This window comes from Aquarana catesbeiana, linkage group LG03, assembly GCF_042186555.1.
Source record: "Aquarana catesbeiana isolate 2022-GZ linkage group LG03, ASM4218655v1, whole genome shotgun sequence".
In the NCBI taxonomy this organism is placed as follows: Eukaryota; Metazoa; Chordata; class Amphibia; order Anura; family Ranidae; genus Aquarana; species Aquarana catesbeiana.
The window spans coordinates 300,343,684-300,360,261 of record NC_133326.1 but is presented as its reverse complement, the minus strand read 5'-3'; the positions used below and the strand labels follow the sequence as shown (position 1 = coordinate 300,360,261).

Genomic DNA, 16,578 nt, shown 5'->3' with positions numbered 1-16,578 from the left:
GGGTGATACGTGTTAAAACATATTTATACTTCAATTTAGCACAGCCTCTAAAATAGTTGCAATGTAAAGTGTTCATTTTCTTTTTAGGATAAAAGTGAATCATTTTTATGGCGCACAACTAGTGCTTCCTCAACCAGAGGTCTATCTACAACCACCGCTTCGTTTGTATCACGTGCAGTAACTTCTAGGACCTTTAATGCCATTTGGAATGAACCAATCACATATATTGTAGGCCAGCTTAGACCATACACAACATACCTATTTGAAGTTTCTGCTTTTACCAATGAGCCTGGCTATATTGACAGTACAATTGTCAGGACACCAGAATCAGGTGAGTAAAAAACATATACTGTTTATAACATTGTATTTTTTTCAGTTCTGTATATGAAATTGGTTATCTCATGCCCAAAATGTACTTAAACTATGAAAAATGTTCAGGTTGATATTTACCATAATGTACTCATGATTTTGCTCCTAGAGCAATGGGGTAAAGAAGAAGAAACCCTAAAAAAAGATGCTTCTAGTTATGACATTTTCCTGATTTGTGGCCAAAATGGAATGTTTGTGGAATCTTCTAGCTGTAGAACAGAGTAGGGAAGGTCATATAGGAGCTGCTTAGAGGAGTCACAGGTTCCTCTGTAAACAGGCAGGTTTCTGAGGTTGATGTTAAGAGTACATGTCACTGCCATTTGAAGAGATTTACCCCCATTTCCTGTACTTACAGGATGGGAGGGAAATTTGCAACAGGGGCACAACCTTCCCTTACTCTAATTACTATAATTAAAATTATACACTTTAGTGCTAGCCCCTATTAAAACATATATTCACCTTTCATTACTCTCCTGGTGATTTGCTTTCCACCAGGAACAATAATAAATGCCCCATACTTTCAAGTAAGGGTAGCATGTGAATCACCCCTTTCCTCTCACAACAGTTCTGGTGCTTGTCAATTGGTTGCTCAAATATTAGCAGCCCCATTCTGGGGTGGGGAGAGAGTAAACTTTGACTAGGGCAACATGGAACTTACACAGAGTTGTTCCCCTTACTCCTTAAAAGAGAAGTATGGCCAAAGCTTATTTGGTTGTACTTCTCTTGGTGGTCACAAAAGTGCACTTTTGCTCTGCTGTGACCCAGAGTCAGTTTATAGCTGTTTACTGCCTGCTATAAGCTGAAAGAACAAAGCTGCATCAGGCGTTGGAAGGATCCTGACAATACTATCAGGAGCCACCCAGCTGCCTAAATGACAGCTGGTTCCACCTCTCAGTGCATATCTGAGAGCTGGAGCCAGATGAACAGGGCTCCCCTCCAGCCCAGCATGACACTGAAGGAGCAGAGTGGAGAGCAGAGACTGATAGTCACTGCTCTCCACTCTGAGCAGAATGAGAACTGAGCAATCAGTGGTCATGTGATCACTCTGTTCTCAGTCTTAGCAGGGCCGCCATCAGGGGGGGACAGCCAATACACTTGTAAGGGGCCCGAGCATCCCAAGGTGCCCGGCCGGAAGGGCCCAGGGCCAGCCCCCACCCCCTACAGCAGCAGCGTAATGTAATTAGACTTTTAGCAGCCAGCCACTGGCCCACACGCAGCCAGCAACAGAGAAGCGCTACTTGAGGGCTGCAGCCCTGCACACAAGCAGCCGAGGCCAGGACATGGATTCCTCCTCCCTGTGTCACCCTGCCCTGCAGATGATCCATGATCCGACTCTCGCTTTGCTTCCTTGCTGAGACAGACAGACAGAGCCTGGTGATAGGTTAGTAATGTGATTGGCCAGGTCTCAGGGAGGGGGTGTGGCCAGCCTTGTCAGTGGTGGGACCCTGCCCTCTCAGGTGCATACAGACATGGTAAGTCACTAAGTCAGTGTGTGTGCAGCGGTGCAATGCTGTAGATCGCTGTGTGGAGTGGACTGTATTTAATCTCCCCATATGGAACATCATACACCTGGTCCTAAGCTAACATGTTGAAGTTACATTGTGGAGAGGGATAAGGATGTTTTTGGGTGGAGATGAGTGTCATTGTGGAGAGGCTCTTCACAATGTAACTCTCATCTCCACCCAGAATCATTCTCCTCCCTCTCCACAATGTAACTCCAACATCCTCATCCCCACCTGGAATCATCCATCCCTCTCCATCATCCTCATCCCCACCCAGAATCATCCATCCCACTCCATGATAATCATCCCCACCCAGAATCATCCACCCATCTATCCCTCTCCATCATCCTCATCCCCACCCAGAATCTTCCATCCCTCTTCATCATCCTCATCCCCACATAGAATCATCTATTCCTCTCCATCATCCTCCTCTCCACCCAGAATCATCCATCCCTCTCCTGGAGAGGGATGCAGATAATTCTGGGTGGGAATGAGGATGAGAGTTACATTGTGGAGAGGGATGTGGATGATGAATTGGTAGGATGGCTAGTGGGCAGATTCGGTGAGACAGCCAGTGGGCGGGCCCTGGGGAATGTTGGTGGTCAGACGCGGGGGGCCCAGACCTAAAGCTGTGTAAGGGGCCCCAAAATTTTTGATGGCTGCCCTGAGTCTTAGAGCCAACATGGGGCAGCTGCAGCATTATAAGCAGCTGCAGGGGCCACTTTAAAATTAATCTGTTGCTTTACCCAGCATAAACAAAGCACGTGTTCATTTAAAAGCATAACATAGAAAGCATTTGGCATAGAGAATAAGTCCCTCAAAGTCAAAACAAGTTTAGGTGCCAGAAGGAAAGAGCTTCTGATGTTTGTTCAAATTGTCAAGATTAAATCGTGAACAAGTACTTCATCATTTACTCTTAACTTGTCAGGTTTAATGTTATCAGTTTAATGTGTATCTCATTGAAAGAGTATATGAGTTATAGGAATGCAATGTAGTGTGGGTCACTGCTTTCAATTTGCTTGTGCTTTTTGAGAAAACTTTTCTGTATGGTTAATGTAAAAAAAAAAAATCTGTTTGTGCTGCTGCCAAAGTGTATGAAGACAGGCTAATCTGTAACAAAGTAAGGTTAGGTGTAAAGACCATACTGAATAAAATGGAGTCTATGTGTAATTTCCATTTTACTAACATTTAGGGCCCTTTCGCATCATAATACAGTGTGCTGCAAAACATGTGTAAAAAAACATACACTGAGAAGCAGGGCCAGATCTAGGGAGTGATGGGGTTGGTTGCGGAACCTCAGATTTAGGTTGCACCCCCAGCCAGTGCTATCAGTGCTATCATTGAGGGGGTCTGCCCCTATCTGCTGCACCACCTTATTAGTTTCCATGTTGCAGGGGGCCAACTCAGGCTCACCCGCACCATAGCAATGATGTTGATCCAGACGTCCTGCTTCTGTCCAAACCTTCTCCGTGTCCTGCCCTCTGCCATGATGCCACAGTCAGATTTGAAGGTAGGACTCTATTTTTAAAGATGGAACTGAGGACTCTTTTGTGAAGGGGGACTCTAATGTGATGGGGGCTGCCTCTAATATGATGGGGGGGATTCACATGTGTAGGAGAGGGCTCTGATTTCAAGAGGGGGACTCTGATGTGAAGGGGGCTGCCTCTGATGTGATTAGGGATTCTGATGTTAAGGAGTTTCAAATAGGTTGGCTCTGATGTTTAGGGCAGATGCTTATATGAGGGTGGGACTCTGTTGTAAAGAAAGGGTTGTAATGTGAAGGGGTGGTGCTCTAATACGAATGAGGACTCCGATGTGATGGAGGACTCTGATGTGTAGAGGGCTAAGTCTAATTTATTAGGGGTCTCTGATTTGAAGTAGGGGGACTCTAATGTGAAAAGGGCCTTGATTTGGAGCAATGTCCTTCTGTGCCTCTTTCCCCCTCATTTGTCCCTCATTTTGGTCTGATCTATATAGTTGTATAGAAAGTGCACTTTTTATCTTTCAAAAAGTGGTTCCCAGTACTAAAACCTTTTATTTAATTTCTAAATTGCTGCATTTGTACATTTTAAAAGTCAATATAAAGGAATAGTAGTGGTAAAAAAAAGCCCTTGTAGATTTAATACATTTTTTTGGGTTAAATTCTCCTTTAAGGGGGTGTGGCAAGGGGCGTGTTCAATGCCTACATATGTTTGTTAGTAGGTGTCCCTCATTCCCATCTCAAAATATTGGGAGGTATGCAGCCAGTGCCAGCAGGGAGACCTAGAAAGCCAGAAAAAAAAAACATACAGATAGCTTGAGAGAATACAATTGCATTAAGAGTATGCCCCCCCCAACTTTTTTTTACTGCAGCCCCAGATCAGGCAGGCTACATCTGGCCCTGGCACTAAAGCCAATTGTGTTTTGCAGCCAGTTCTAAATGAACGGGTTGTCAATGCTGACCACATCGTTTTTTTCAGCACAGGGCAGTGCAACATATAGAACTTATATAACATAGGTAAGTTGCTATGCACTATAGATGTGTGTTTACAGTGCATTACCTTGCGTATAACACGGGTTATGGCACTCATTATAAAATGTGTGTTACTGTGTGAACAACCTCTTAAACAGACTTAAATGTTACTTTTTTGTGTTTTTATTTCATTTTTGTATTTGTACCTAGGAAAAAAAAATATGTATGCTATTTGTCCCAAATTTAAAGTGATTGTAAAGGTTTGCTTTTTTTTTTATGAAAATAACGAATGTGTTATACTTACCTGTTCTGTGCAAGGGTTTTGCACAGAGCAACCCTGATCCTCCTCTTCTGGGGTGCCACGCTGGCGCTCCTGGCTCCTCCCCTTTATCGGGTGCCCCCACGGAAAGCAAATTTCCATGGGGCACCCATGCAGACTCACTCCTCAGTCCCGTTGCTGCGTCCACTGACAAAGACAGCGGAATTCGGCCCTGCCCCCGCTCCCATGTCACTGAATTTGATTAACAGCAGCGGGAGCTAATGGCTGATCAATCTGTCCAATGAGGAGAGACACAGTGATGGAAGCCGCTGGACTTGTGCATATCGATGGATATCGGATTGGGATCGGATTGGGCTCAGGTAAGAAAAAGGGAGGCTCTGGGGGAGAGCTGCAGCAAAGAAGGTTTTTCACCTTAATGGATAGAATGCATTAAGGTGAAACACTTTGAGACTTTATAATCACTTTAATTGGAAGCCAGCTAAGTCAAGCCTTTAACTGAACCATAACTGAATTCCCGCCCAAGTCACCTAGAAATATTTGAAATATTTGTATTGCCAAATAATATATTTTCTTATTGTAAGCTTAAGCATATATTGTATTCTGTTTTCATTTCCTAGTGCCGGAAGACCCCCCTCAGAATCTGATTAAAGGCAATATTACTACAAGGTCATTCTCTGTGACATGGGATGCTCCAACCATTGTGACAGGAAAATTTAGCTACAGGGTTGAACTGTATGGTCCATCTGGTATGTGGAGGTCATTATTTAGTTGTACAATAATACATTTAGCTATTTTTTTAATTTTAATTATGTGGGCTTTTTATATATTTTTTTGTTACAATTGGTTGTATCCAAATTCAGATACTGTATCATCACATGTAAATGTGGATTTTGATACAGTTTAGCATATTGGAAATTCTAATCTATAAAGCCCTTTTCAGTAAAGTTTTACTAGGTAAGAACAGATTATAGAGAGGCAGTGTCCTATCTAACAGCATGATGTACAGTCATTTTTTACATATTGGACATTGTCTGTAACCTAAATGTCAATGTAATACTGTAAGTGTGTATATAACCTTATACTTGTGTAGCGCTCACCCCTGAAAGGGCCCGCTGATGTGCCACAGGTCCCTTTCCCTACTAGTGCAGTGGCAGCCAGGAACACAGCAATATATACTCTTCTGGCTCAATAAACAGTCTAAGGATTGCCTCTTTTTATATTTATTGCTGAACAAACTTGGATAAGAGCACTTTCACACTGGGGCTGGGGGGGTGTCACTGGTAAAGCGCCGCCATTTTTAGCGGCGCTTTTACCGTCGTTTTAGCTGCGTTTTTCGGCCACTAGCAGGGTAATTTTACCGCCGACGCCCTCAACGCCCCAGTGTGAAAGTAGCCTTAACACCCCGCAAGCACACCGCTCACACTGAAGTGACAGGAAAGGCACTTTACAGGGGCTTTGCAGACGCTATTAGAAGAAAAACAAACAAACAAAAAATTCTGAGCAGCAATTAGAGGACACTCTTCACTCTGCAGCTATTTCTTGGAACTGTCTCTTTAATAATAGCCCAGGAATGGACATCATTGGGACACCATAAGCCCCCTTTCACACTGAGGCACTCCAAATCTGCCCATAAAACATTGGGCATTTTTGAGACGCTTTTTTAAGCGCTCCAAACATGCTCCAAAGATGCTGCTTGCAGGACTTTTTTCACCGTCCCACCACCGCAACGCCCGCCCCAGTGTGAAAGCATCCATTGAAATGAATGGAAATTAGTTTTCAGGAGCCTCAGTGTGAAAGGGGTCTTAGGCTACTTTCGGACTGGGGTGGGCGGGCGTCGGCGGTAAAGCAGCGCTTTATTTAGCGCCGATTTACTGACGTTTAGCGGTACTATTCGGCCGCTATCGGGGTGGTTTTAACCCCCGCTAGTGGCCGTAAAAAGGTTAAAAGGGTTTGCCGGCGGGTTTGTGGCGCTGCCCCATTGTTTTCAATGGGAAGGGGTGCTTTAGGAGCAGTGTATACACCGCTCCTATAGCGCTGCAAAGATGCAGCTTTACCATCATTGTAGCGGCGGTATTTGGCCAATAGTGGGGTGGTTTTACCCCCCTGTTAGCGGCCAAGAAAGGGTCGCTGCCCCATTGATTTCAATGGGCAGGAGTGGTGAAGGAGCGGTGTATACACTGCTCCTTCACCGCTCCAAAGATGCTGTTAGCAGGCCTCACACTGGTATGTGAGGAGCGGCTTCGTCAGGGCACTTTGCAGGCGCAATTTTTAGCACTGTAGCACCTGCAAAGCACCCCAGTGTGAAAGGGGTCTTATTGTAATTATTTATGGGTCAAATCGTTCGATTTCAACTGCAGTGATGAGACAATTTGAAGGAGCAGGATGGAAAAGTTTTCTCGAATGTACAAATTTCTGACAGTGTATATGGTTTTTGTTCAGTAAAGTTCATTAACTCTAAAGTCTCGTACACACAATCAGACTTTCCAGTGGGAAATGTTCGATGACAGGCTGTTGCCGGTATATCCGACTGTGTGTATGCTCCATCGGACAATTGTCAGATTTTTCATAACAAATGTTGACTAGCAGGTTTTAAAATTTTCTGTGGACCAATGTGTGTTGTCGGATTTTCCGAGCGGACAAAAGTCCAAAGTACAAACATGCATGCTCGGAAGCAAGGACGAGCCAGAAGCGGTCGGTCTTGTAAACTAGCATTTGTAATGGAGAATTAACATTCGTGACGTAGCAAATTATGAAATCTCAAAATGCAGCGCACAATTCTCTTCTTCTTTAATGGGATAATAATGAAGCTGCTTTGCTGGTGATACTGATGGAGTTATTGCAAACAAATTTTCAAAGGATTTTTTTCTAGTGATATCAAGAGTAATATTATTATTATTTATTTATTTATTTTTTTATTTGGGCAAGTTATCATTAACACCATTATCCCGTAGTTTTTAAGATCAAAGATACAACTATGTTGGTGTCCCTTGTCAATTTTACATTGTATTTTTTTAAATGTAACTGCCTACTCCCAAACCTTCATTTGAATTAAAGGACATAGCCAAGTATTATTCTCCACAATTTTTTATTGTGCATTAAAAAAAGAAAACAAATAAAATTAGACATGCTATCTGCCAATAGAACTTAACCAAAAAGTGCATTCTATGCATCCAAAAATATAGAAAATATACCAAATCAAATCATTATTCAGCCAAAAAAATAATGTCAAGGCAATAACTCCAAGGCCAATAATAAATAACACGCTATCTCCTCCGATTCCGCAACATGTCTGGTTGAAGAACGGCCGTTCATAAACGAACTGAAAACCGTGAACTGAAAAGTACAAAATGAAAAGTGCGAAATGAAAAACGTGAAAAGGAAAGTGCGAAATGAAAAGCGCGAATCAAGACTCACCAAACTTCTACTAACACGAAATTAGCAGAAGGCGCCCAAAGGGTGAAGCTAAAGAGGTGAAAAACAACGTATTACGTCACTACATTTGTAATTGTTGGCCAACAATTGTGCGGCCGTGTGTATGCAAGACAAGTTTGGGCCAACGCCCTTCGGACAAAAGTCCACGGTTTTGTTGGCCAACAATACGATCATGTGTACAAGGCTTAACTCTAACTCTAAGGGCCCTTTCACACTGGAGCAGTTTGCAGGCGCTATTGCGCTAATAATAGCGCCTGCAAACCGACCCGAAAGTGCCGATGCTGTCTCTCCAGTGTGAAAGCCCTCAGGGCTTTATATGAGCCGTGACCATCCGGTACACAGGTCTCCATCCCCGATAATTTGACACAAAAGGGAAAGGGGGCAAAAAAGGGGGGAACAGCGGGACTTTGTATGAAACAAGACACTTGGGGTAGATTAAATCAATCAATATAGTAAAAATAGTAATTTATTGGCAACACAGAGGGAGGTAGTACAGTAGATAAATTAATGATAGGTCGATATGTAATTAGCAGAATTAAAAGGTATGATAATAACATAACACAATAAAATTCATAGTACAGTAGCATTGTTACACATGATTAATAATAGACTAACAGTACATTGCAAAGTGTGTGTACAGTAATAACCAATAAAATTGATTGATGATTTAAATGGATCAAACCCATAGTAGAATCATGGTCACTGGGGGATAGCATCCAATGATAAAAAGCTCGACGCATTTCGTGGATTATTTCCAGTCATCAGGAGCAGCTATATATTGGAGGTACCTGTGGTAAATAATATATTAATAATCAATGGTAATTGATTATATAAGGAAAGAGAGGGAGCATAAACAATGGTCCTAACAACTCTTACCTATGGGTAGCAAATAATATACATACAAATAATGTTAGTGATGATATGGATCAGAGGCACTGGGAGGTGAAATTTGTATCCCCCCCGGGAGCTGAGGTAACAGCCAAAGACCGGCAGGTACTTCCAATATATAGCTGCTCCTGATGAGTGGAAATAATCCACGAAACGCGGCGAGCTTTTTACCATTGGATGCTATGCCCCAGTGACCATGATTCTACTATGGGTTTGATCCATTTAAATCATCAATCAATTTTATTGGTTATTACTGTACACACACTTTGGAATGTACTGTTAGTCTATTATTAATCATGTGTAACAATGCTACTGTACTATGAATTTTATTGTGTTATGTTATTATCATACCTTTTAATTCTGCTAATTACATATCAACCTATCATTAATTTATCTACTGTACTACTGTGTTGCCAATAAATTACTATTTTTACTATATTGATTGATTTAATCTACCCCAAGTGTCTTGTTTCATACAGTCCCGCTGTTCCCCCCTTTTTTGCCCCCTTTCCCTTTTGTGTCAAAAATCTTTTGATGCCTACCCTATTCCGCCTTGGATGTGATCCAGTGATTTTTGTGTTTTACATTGAGGATAAGGGCAATTGAACTGGGAAGTCACTTTCTGTTGTAAGACCCTAAAAAATAGTGAGATAAAATGAATGACACTAATTAAGATGATTATGTGAATCATTTCCTTTGTCTTACCATCTGATGTCTTTTTTTCATCAGGTCGAATTCTAGACAACAGTACAAAAGATCTAAAGTTTACTTTTACTAACCTTACGCCTTTCACAACTTACGATGCATATATCAGTGGAGAAACAAGTGCAGGTGTTGGGCCCAGAGCCAACATATCTGTTTTCACTCCAGCCGAAGGTAACGTGCTTTTTCTTTCACAGTTTATAATTTGCTACTTAAATATATAACTTGCAGAAATATACAGTTGCCAAAGGAAGTCTGTAAACCTGTAAACCCTTTGGAATTACGTGGATTTCTGCATGAATGGCTGATAACATGTGGCCTGATTTTCAACTAAGCACAATATTAGACAAAAACAATATACTTTACCTAATAACACAGACATAAGTGAGCTCTTTCATTTCTTTATTGAACGCATAGGGAGGGAGATTTACTAAAACTTCTGCACACAGAATCTGGTCGGGTTCTGCATGGTAGCCAATCAGCTTCTAACTTCAGTTCGTTCAATTAAACTTTGACAATAAAACCTTTAAGCTGATTGGTTACTATGCTCAGCTGCACCAGATTCTGTGTGCACCAGTTTCAGTAAATCTCCCCTATTGTTTAAACAGCAAGTCCAGAAAATGTATGGAACTCTGTACTGGAATTAAGAATCTTTGATAAGCTAATTTTTGCACCAAACATTTTTTTGTAACTGCAGATCAGGCTTGCAGAACGCTTAGGTGGAATTTTAGACAATTGCCCCTTATTAAATATTTTGATAAACTGTCGTTTTTAGGATTCCTTGGATTTGGATTTAGCCTTTCCAGAATATAAAATTTCACCTGGCTAAGCATTTCTGTTGTTGATTGACATTGATTGATACCTTTATGTTTTAGATCATTGCTTTGCTGAATCTCCTAAATTCTCCTAACCTTCAGGAGATATAGATCTTCCTGAAGACATTTCCCTGTAAAATGTATGATATTCATTGTTTTTTTTTATGATGGCAAGTTCTCTGACCTTTAGCCCAGGTTCAGACTGACAGAGGAAATGGAATTGTACGAGTTCAGCTGAACTCTCACAATTTCATTCCTGCATGCCAGTCCCGACTTCAGGGGCGATTTCAGAGACATCTGTGCGGGTTGCTACACAGATGTCTATGCAAATTGCACCCCGAAGTCGCCAAAAGTAGTACAGAAACTACTTTTGGGAATCAGTGCGGTGCCTCAAATGTGGCATCACACCAACGGAATTTCCGACAACACGCTCCGATCGGACATTTTCCATCGGAAAATCCGACCGTGTGTACGGGGCATAACAGATAGCTAATAGCATCATGGGTGTAAGTGGGAACTTATCTGAGATACAGAAATTGCTCATTGCTCAAGGAACCCATAGGAACTTCTGGAGGAACCCTAGGGTTCCCTGTGTAGTGCCCTCCTACCTAGGTGCTAGAGTGAGTGTATATCGTTTTTAGTTTCTCTGCTTAACAGGGAGACAGCTAGGAAAATGTATGTGCTGTCTGCTTAACAGAGAGCTGTGATTGTTTGGTAGAGTCTGCTTAGTGTGCCCTGGTGCTGCTCTTGGAGGATTCACACTAGTCCAATAGTAACGAGACATACTGGACAGTGGGTGGAAACCTGGCAGGGGAGAGCATGGATGCATGGGCGTTTGCAGGAGGGGGCAAGGGGGGTCAAGTGCCCCCCCTGGAATCGTCAAGGTGTTGCAGCAGCCTGCAGGGTCCGCCGCCGCCGCCACGCTGCTCTCTGTGTCTCTGAGACTCTGGTATCTATCATCTGATGTCCCCCCCTCACCCCGGCCCTATCATCCAATGTGATGCTTGCCTTGGCGGCTCCTCTCCAGTCATTGGCTGCCAGCCTGCTTGTGCTGTGTAGATCCGGCCGGCGCGACGAGGCGCTGGCCCCGCCCACTCAAGTGGCCGAGTTAGAGTCAGTGATATGCTGCTGACTGCCAGTGCTGCCTAGGGGATCATCATCACAGACAGAAAATTCTGAGGCATAAACAGTGAAGAACCACAGGTAACAGCAAGACTCAGGAGGAACATTTTTATATATAATAATATATCGCTTTGCTTGGAAAGTGGGACAGCTGAGCTATAATTGCAATTTGCTGGAAAGATATGTGTGTGTACAGTTTAAGAGATAATTCATCTTCACTTATCACTTTGTATTAAATTGAAAGCATCGGCGTCAGCAAGGTTACTCAGGCGGCTGCGTACCATGCCCATATATCTTAGAGAATGTACTTCTTTTTACATTGCAATACATCTGTTGTGGCTATATTTTGATCTTAATGAAAACAGCCTATACAGTGACAGTATGAAGATCAAAATATGGCCACAACAGATGTATTGCAATGTAAAAAGAAGTATATTCTCTTTGCTATATGGGCATGGTTTCAATATAAATTGAAGATTAATTTTCTCTTATATAACACACATATATCTTTCCAGTGGAAAGATTTTCATGAGATTGCCGAAAAGGGGTGGAGCATGGGTGGCCTTAAAATGATACCCCCCCCTGGAAAAAGTTCTGCTGATGCCCATGCATGGATGCATATACAGCCCTGGCCAATTAGAAGGGGATGTGCCCCAAGGAATGCTGGGTACTTGTATTTACATCTAAAGAGCACATGTGCTCATGGTCCAGTCTCCCTCTGAGAGAGGTCAAGGTGGGGAGGGGGCTGCTGTTTCTCCCCAGCATAGGCTGCCATGCGGCCTCAGGTGGTTGACCTGAGGGCCTGAAACATTGAAGCTAGAACCCAGGGTGCTTTTGCAAGCTGACTGAGGGAGGATGTCCATGGATCCTGTCTGGTATCACGGAGGAAGGTGGCCTGTGGCCAGGGCCCTGTGAGAACAGACCCCCTAAAGGTATCCCTGAGTCGGTGTATGTTGCTGAAATCCCCCTCTTGGTCCTAGAAGTCATCATTCTGGGTGTGTGAGCTAAAGGGGACACTGGCTAGTGTTTTGAAGAGACAAAGTCCACTGAGTTCTTCACTTGGTGAATAGTTACTTTGGAGTATCCTACTTATCTCCTTCTCCTATCCAAGTTCTCCAAATAAAACATAAAAATATATCCCCTAGCCTAGAGTGTGTTTACCTGGCTGTGTGACGATATTATGTAACTGTCTGTGGATTAATCAGTGGGAGACCCGGGTACAAATATTCCAGCAGCTCCTGCAGGGGTAGTGCTACACATAAAAACCCTGGTTGAGAAACCCTATACTAAAGTGTCCATTGGAGTGTGGATACCGGTATATGCTCTGCATTTTAATTTGTGTTCAGCATTTCTGCCAAGAAGTTCAACTTGTACATTCATACATATGCAAAATAATATTAATACATGAAAAAGTGAAAATCCATGTAACTCATATATATAAATAAAACCATGCACTAAGGACATAATAAATAAAGATGAAACAAGATTAGTGAATTTATAAAGTTCCCGAAAATCCAATTAATACAGTCTTCCCTCCACTGCTGTGCAAATAATCAGACAGTGACAAGCCATCTGGTGCTATCCCGCCAAAAGAGAGCAGCTCACCATCATCTTTGACCCCCCTATAAAAGGATGGTCAAATATCACTAATACTTCCCTCCTGGCAGCTGTTACTCCATATACAGGTGAACCATCTGCAACCTCCTCACCTTAGGATCCACATGAGCATATATGTAGCGCACTACCCCCATAGGAGCTGCTGGGTAGTTCATTCCTTTTTGCTAGTCTGGTTCTGTTACCCCCCTTCCTTGAACTCATGACACAGCAGACAGTCTAAAACAAATAAAAGTGAAACTTTATTCTTTTCCCTTGGTGCATAGCTGCAAAGAATGTGTGATAATGTGTAAAAGTCCTGGATGGCTTAACTCCAATGTAAAAATGCATCTAAAAGCAAAGGAGAAGGCCTTCAAAAAATACAAGGTTGAGGGATCATCCTCAGCATTCAGACTTTATAAAGAATGCAACAAGAAATGTAAGGGTGCAATTAGGACAGCTAAGATAGAACATGAAAGACACATAGCGGAGGAGAGCAAAAAAAAATCCCAAGAAATTCTGTAAGTATGTAAACAGTAAAAAAGGGAGGACAGACCATATTGGCCCCATAAAGAATGAAGAAGGACATCTGGTTACAAAGGATGGGGAGATGGTATTGAATTTATTCTTCTCCTCAGTCTTCACGAGTGAATCGGGGGGCTTCAGTAACCAAAACTGCAGTATTTATCCTCATGACACAACACAGGAAGGACCTCCATGGTTAACAGAGGAAAGAATTAAAATTAGACTTGAGAAACTTAACATTAATAAATCACCGGGACCAGACGGCTTGCATCCGAGGGTACTTAGGGAACTCAGTCAAGTGATTGCCAGACCGTTGTTCCTAATTTTTACAGATAGTCTACTGACTGGAATGGTACCAGCTGATTGGAGAAAAGCCAATGTAGCACCAATATTTAAAATACATCCCTGGGAATTACAGACCAGTTAGCCTAACATCAATAGTATGTAAACTCTTGGAGGGGATGATAAGGGACTATATACAAGATTTTAGTAATAAGAACGGTATCATTAGCAGTAATCAGCATGGATTCATGAAGAATTGTTCTTGCCAAACCAATCTATTAACCTTCTATGAGGAGGTGAGTTGCCGTCTAGATAAAGGAAGGCCCGTAGACGTGGTGTATCTGGATTTTGCAAAAGCATTTGACACAGTTCCCCATAAACGTTTACTGTACAAAATAAGGTCCATTGGCATGGACCATAGGGTGAGTACATGGATTGAAAACTGGCTACAAAGGCAAGTTCAGAGGGTGGTGATAAATGGGGAGTACTCAGAATGGTCAGGGGTGGGTAGTGGGGTTCCCCAGGGTTCTGTGCTGGGACCAATCCTATTTAATTTGTTCATAAACGATCTGGAGGATGGGATAAACAGTTCAATCTCTGTATTTGCAGACGATACTAAGCTAAGCAGGGCAATAACCTCTCCGCAGGATGTGGAAACCTTGCAAAAAGACCTGAACAAATTAATGGGGTGGGCGACTACATGGCAAATGAGGTTCAATGTAGAAAAATGTAAAATAATGCATTTGGGTGGCAAAAATATGAATGCAATCTATACACTGGGGGGAGAACCTCTGGGGGAATCTAGGATGGAAAAGGACCTGGGGGTCCTAGTAGATGATAGGCTCAGCAATGGCATGCAATGCCAAGCTGCTGCTAACAAAGCAAACAATATTGGTATGCATTAAAAGGGGGATCAACTCCAGAGATAAAACGATAATTCTCCTGCTCTACAAGGCTCTGGTCCGGCCGCACCTGGAGTATGCTGTCCAGTTCTGGGCACCATTCCTCAGGAAGGATGTACTGGAAATGGAGCGAGTACAAAGAAGGGCAACAAAGCTAATAAAGGGTCTGGAGGATCTTAATTATGAGGAAAGGTTGCGAGCACTGAACTTATTCTCTCTGGAGAAGAGACGCTTGAGAGGGGATATGATTTCAATTTACAAATACCGTACTGGTGACCCCACAATAGGGATAAAACTTTTTTGCAGAAGAGAGTTTAACAAGACTCGTGGCCACTCATTAAAATTAGAAGAAACGAGGTTTAACCTTAAACTACACAGAGGGTTCTTTACTGTAAGAGCGGCAAGGATGTGGAATTCCCTTCCACAGGCGGTGGTCTCAGCGGGGAGCATTGATAGCTTCAAAAAACTATTAGATAAGCACCTGAATGACCGCAACATACAGGGATATATAATATAATACTGACACATAATCACACACATAGGTTGGACTTGATGGACTTGTGTCTTTTTTTCAACCTCACCTACTATGTAACTATGTAACTATATGTACAATCTGTATCCTCAGGAAGTATGAGCTGCCTTTATAATCTTGGTTCCTGTAATGGCTATAACCTTTTCCCTTGATGAACCGACAGCGCCCCTCTGAAAGACACCCAGGGACTCAGATTTTTAAGAAGTGCTAGGCCTCACCTGCCCATCTTGACTTCCACAATCCTCCCTGGTCGGTTTAGGAAAAGTCCGAGATAGCCCTGATCTACCGCGTCCTCTTGACAGTCACTTCCTGCTCCACATGTTCAGAACCATCCCATATGGTAATGTCTGATCCATGACTCCTGGAGATTCTTTAAGTTTCTTTAACCACCTCCTTTCCCACATGGCACGCTCCTCTCCCCCTGAGGGGAGAGAACCCCAGGCTGCACCAACTTCTACATGATGGCTTCTTCTGCAAATCTTTTCCCATCCACCCTTTGGACATGTGACCCACAGTTTATATAGGCTTGATAGCCCCTGCCCACTCAAATTAATGATTGGTTCAGGGTAGCCCATATAAACTATCTGCATCCTGTTTCCAAACCACCTTCCCTCCAGCACCTCGCACTAGAAGAACAGGGCATCACTCTCAACAGAATACAGGTGGTCACGCCCCCAATTCTACTCTGTCATTTCTCCCAACCAAATCAAACCCAACCAGGCTTAAACCAACAGGTTAATGCACTGGAATTTTTACCTAAGACTAACCTTCACTAACTAGTTAGCACACACCTAAGTAGGTGGGCGCTACATACACCCCCTCCTGAAATCACAACTGTCCCCAGTTGTGGAAAAAGAATCCACAGCTAGAGAACAGTTCCCCCTACCTAACACAAGGCATTGCATATGTCCACGTGTGTAGTGCTGTGTATGTATCACAAAATTTTACAATGAAAGAACATATAACAATGTTTTACAATTTCCACAACATGAATATTATCTAATCTATTGATCCCTACCACTATGTCTCATCCAAAGAGAACCAAGCCACTGCTGTCGGAAGAGTAATGCTTTGGTTGCTCTAAGCCTTCATCTTCAGTAAGTTCAAACACCGTCTCTCCAATGATACCTGTAGAAAAACACAGAGCAAACATCCTATGCTGTATTCTAACTACCACAAGCA

General features: G+C 42.7%; 1 protein-coding gene across 2 annotated transcripts in view; it reads left to right on the top strand.

The window, feature by feature from the left end:
• PTPRQ (protein tyrosine phosphatase receptor type Q) overlaps nt 1-16,578 on the top strand; it is a 450,263-nt gene that overhangs the window by 115,266 nt on the left and 318,419 nt on the right. For both annotated transcript variants that reach the window (XM_073620248.1, XM_073620247.1), the window contains exons 5-7: nt 88-331; nt 5,221-5,349; nt 9,653-9,799. In XM_073620248.1, the coding sequence (XP_073476349.1) occupies nt 88-331; nt 5,221-5,349; nt 9,653-9,799 (520 nt within the window). The remainder of the gene's footprint in view (nt 1-87; nt 332-5,220; nt 5,350-9,652; nt 9,800-16,578) is intronic.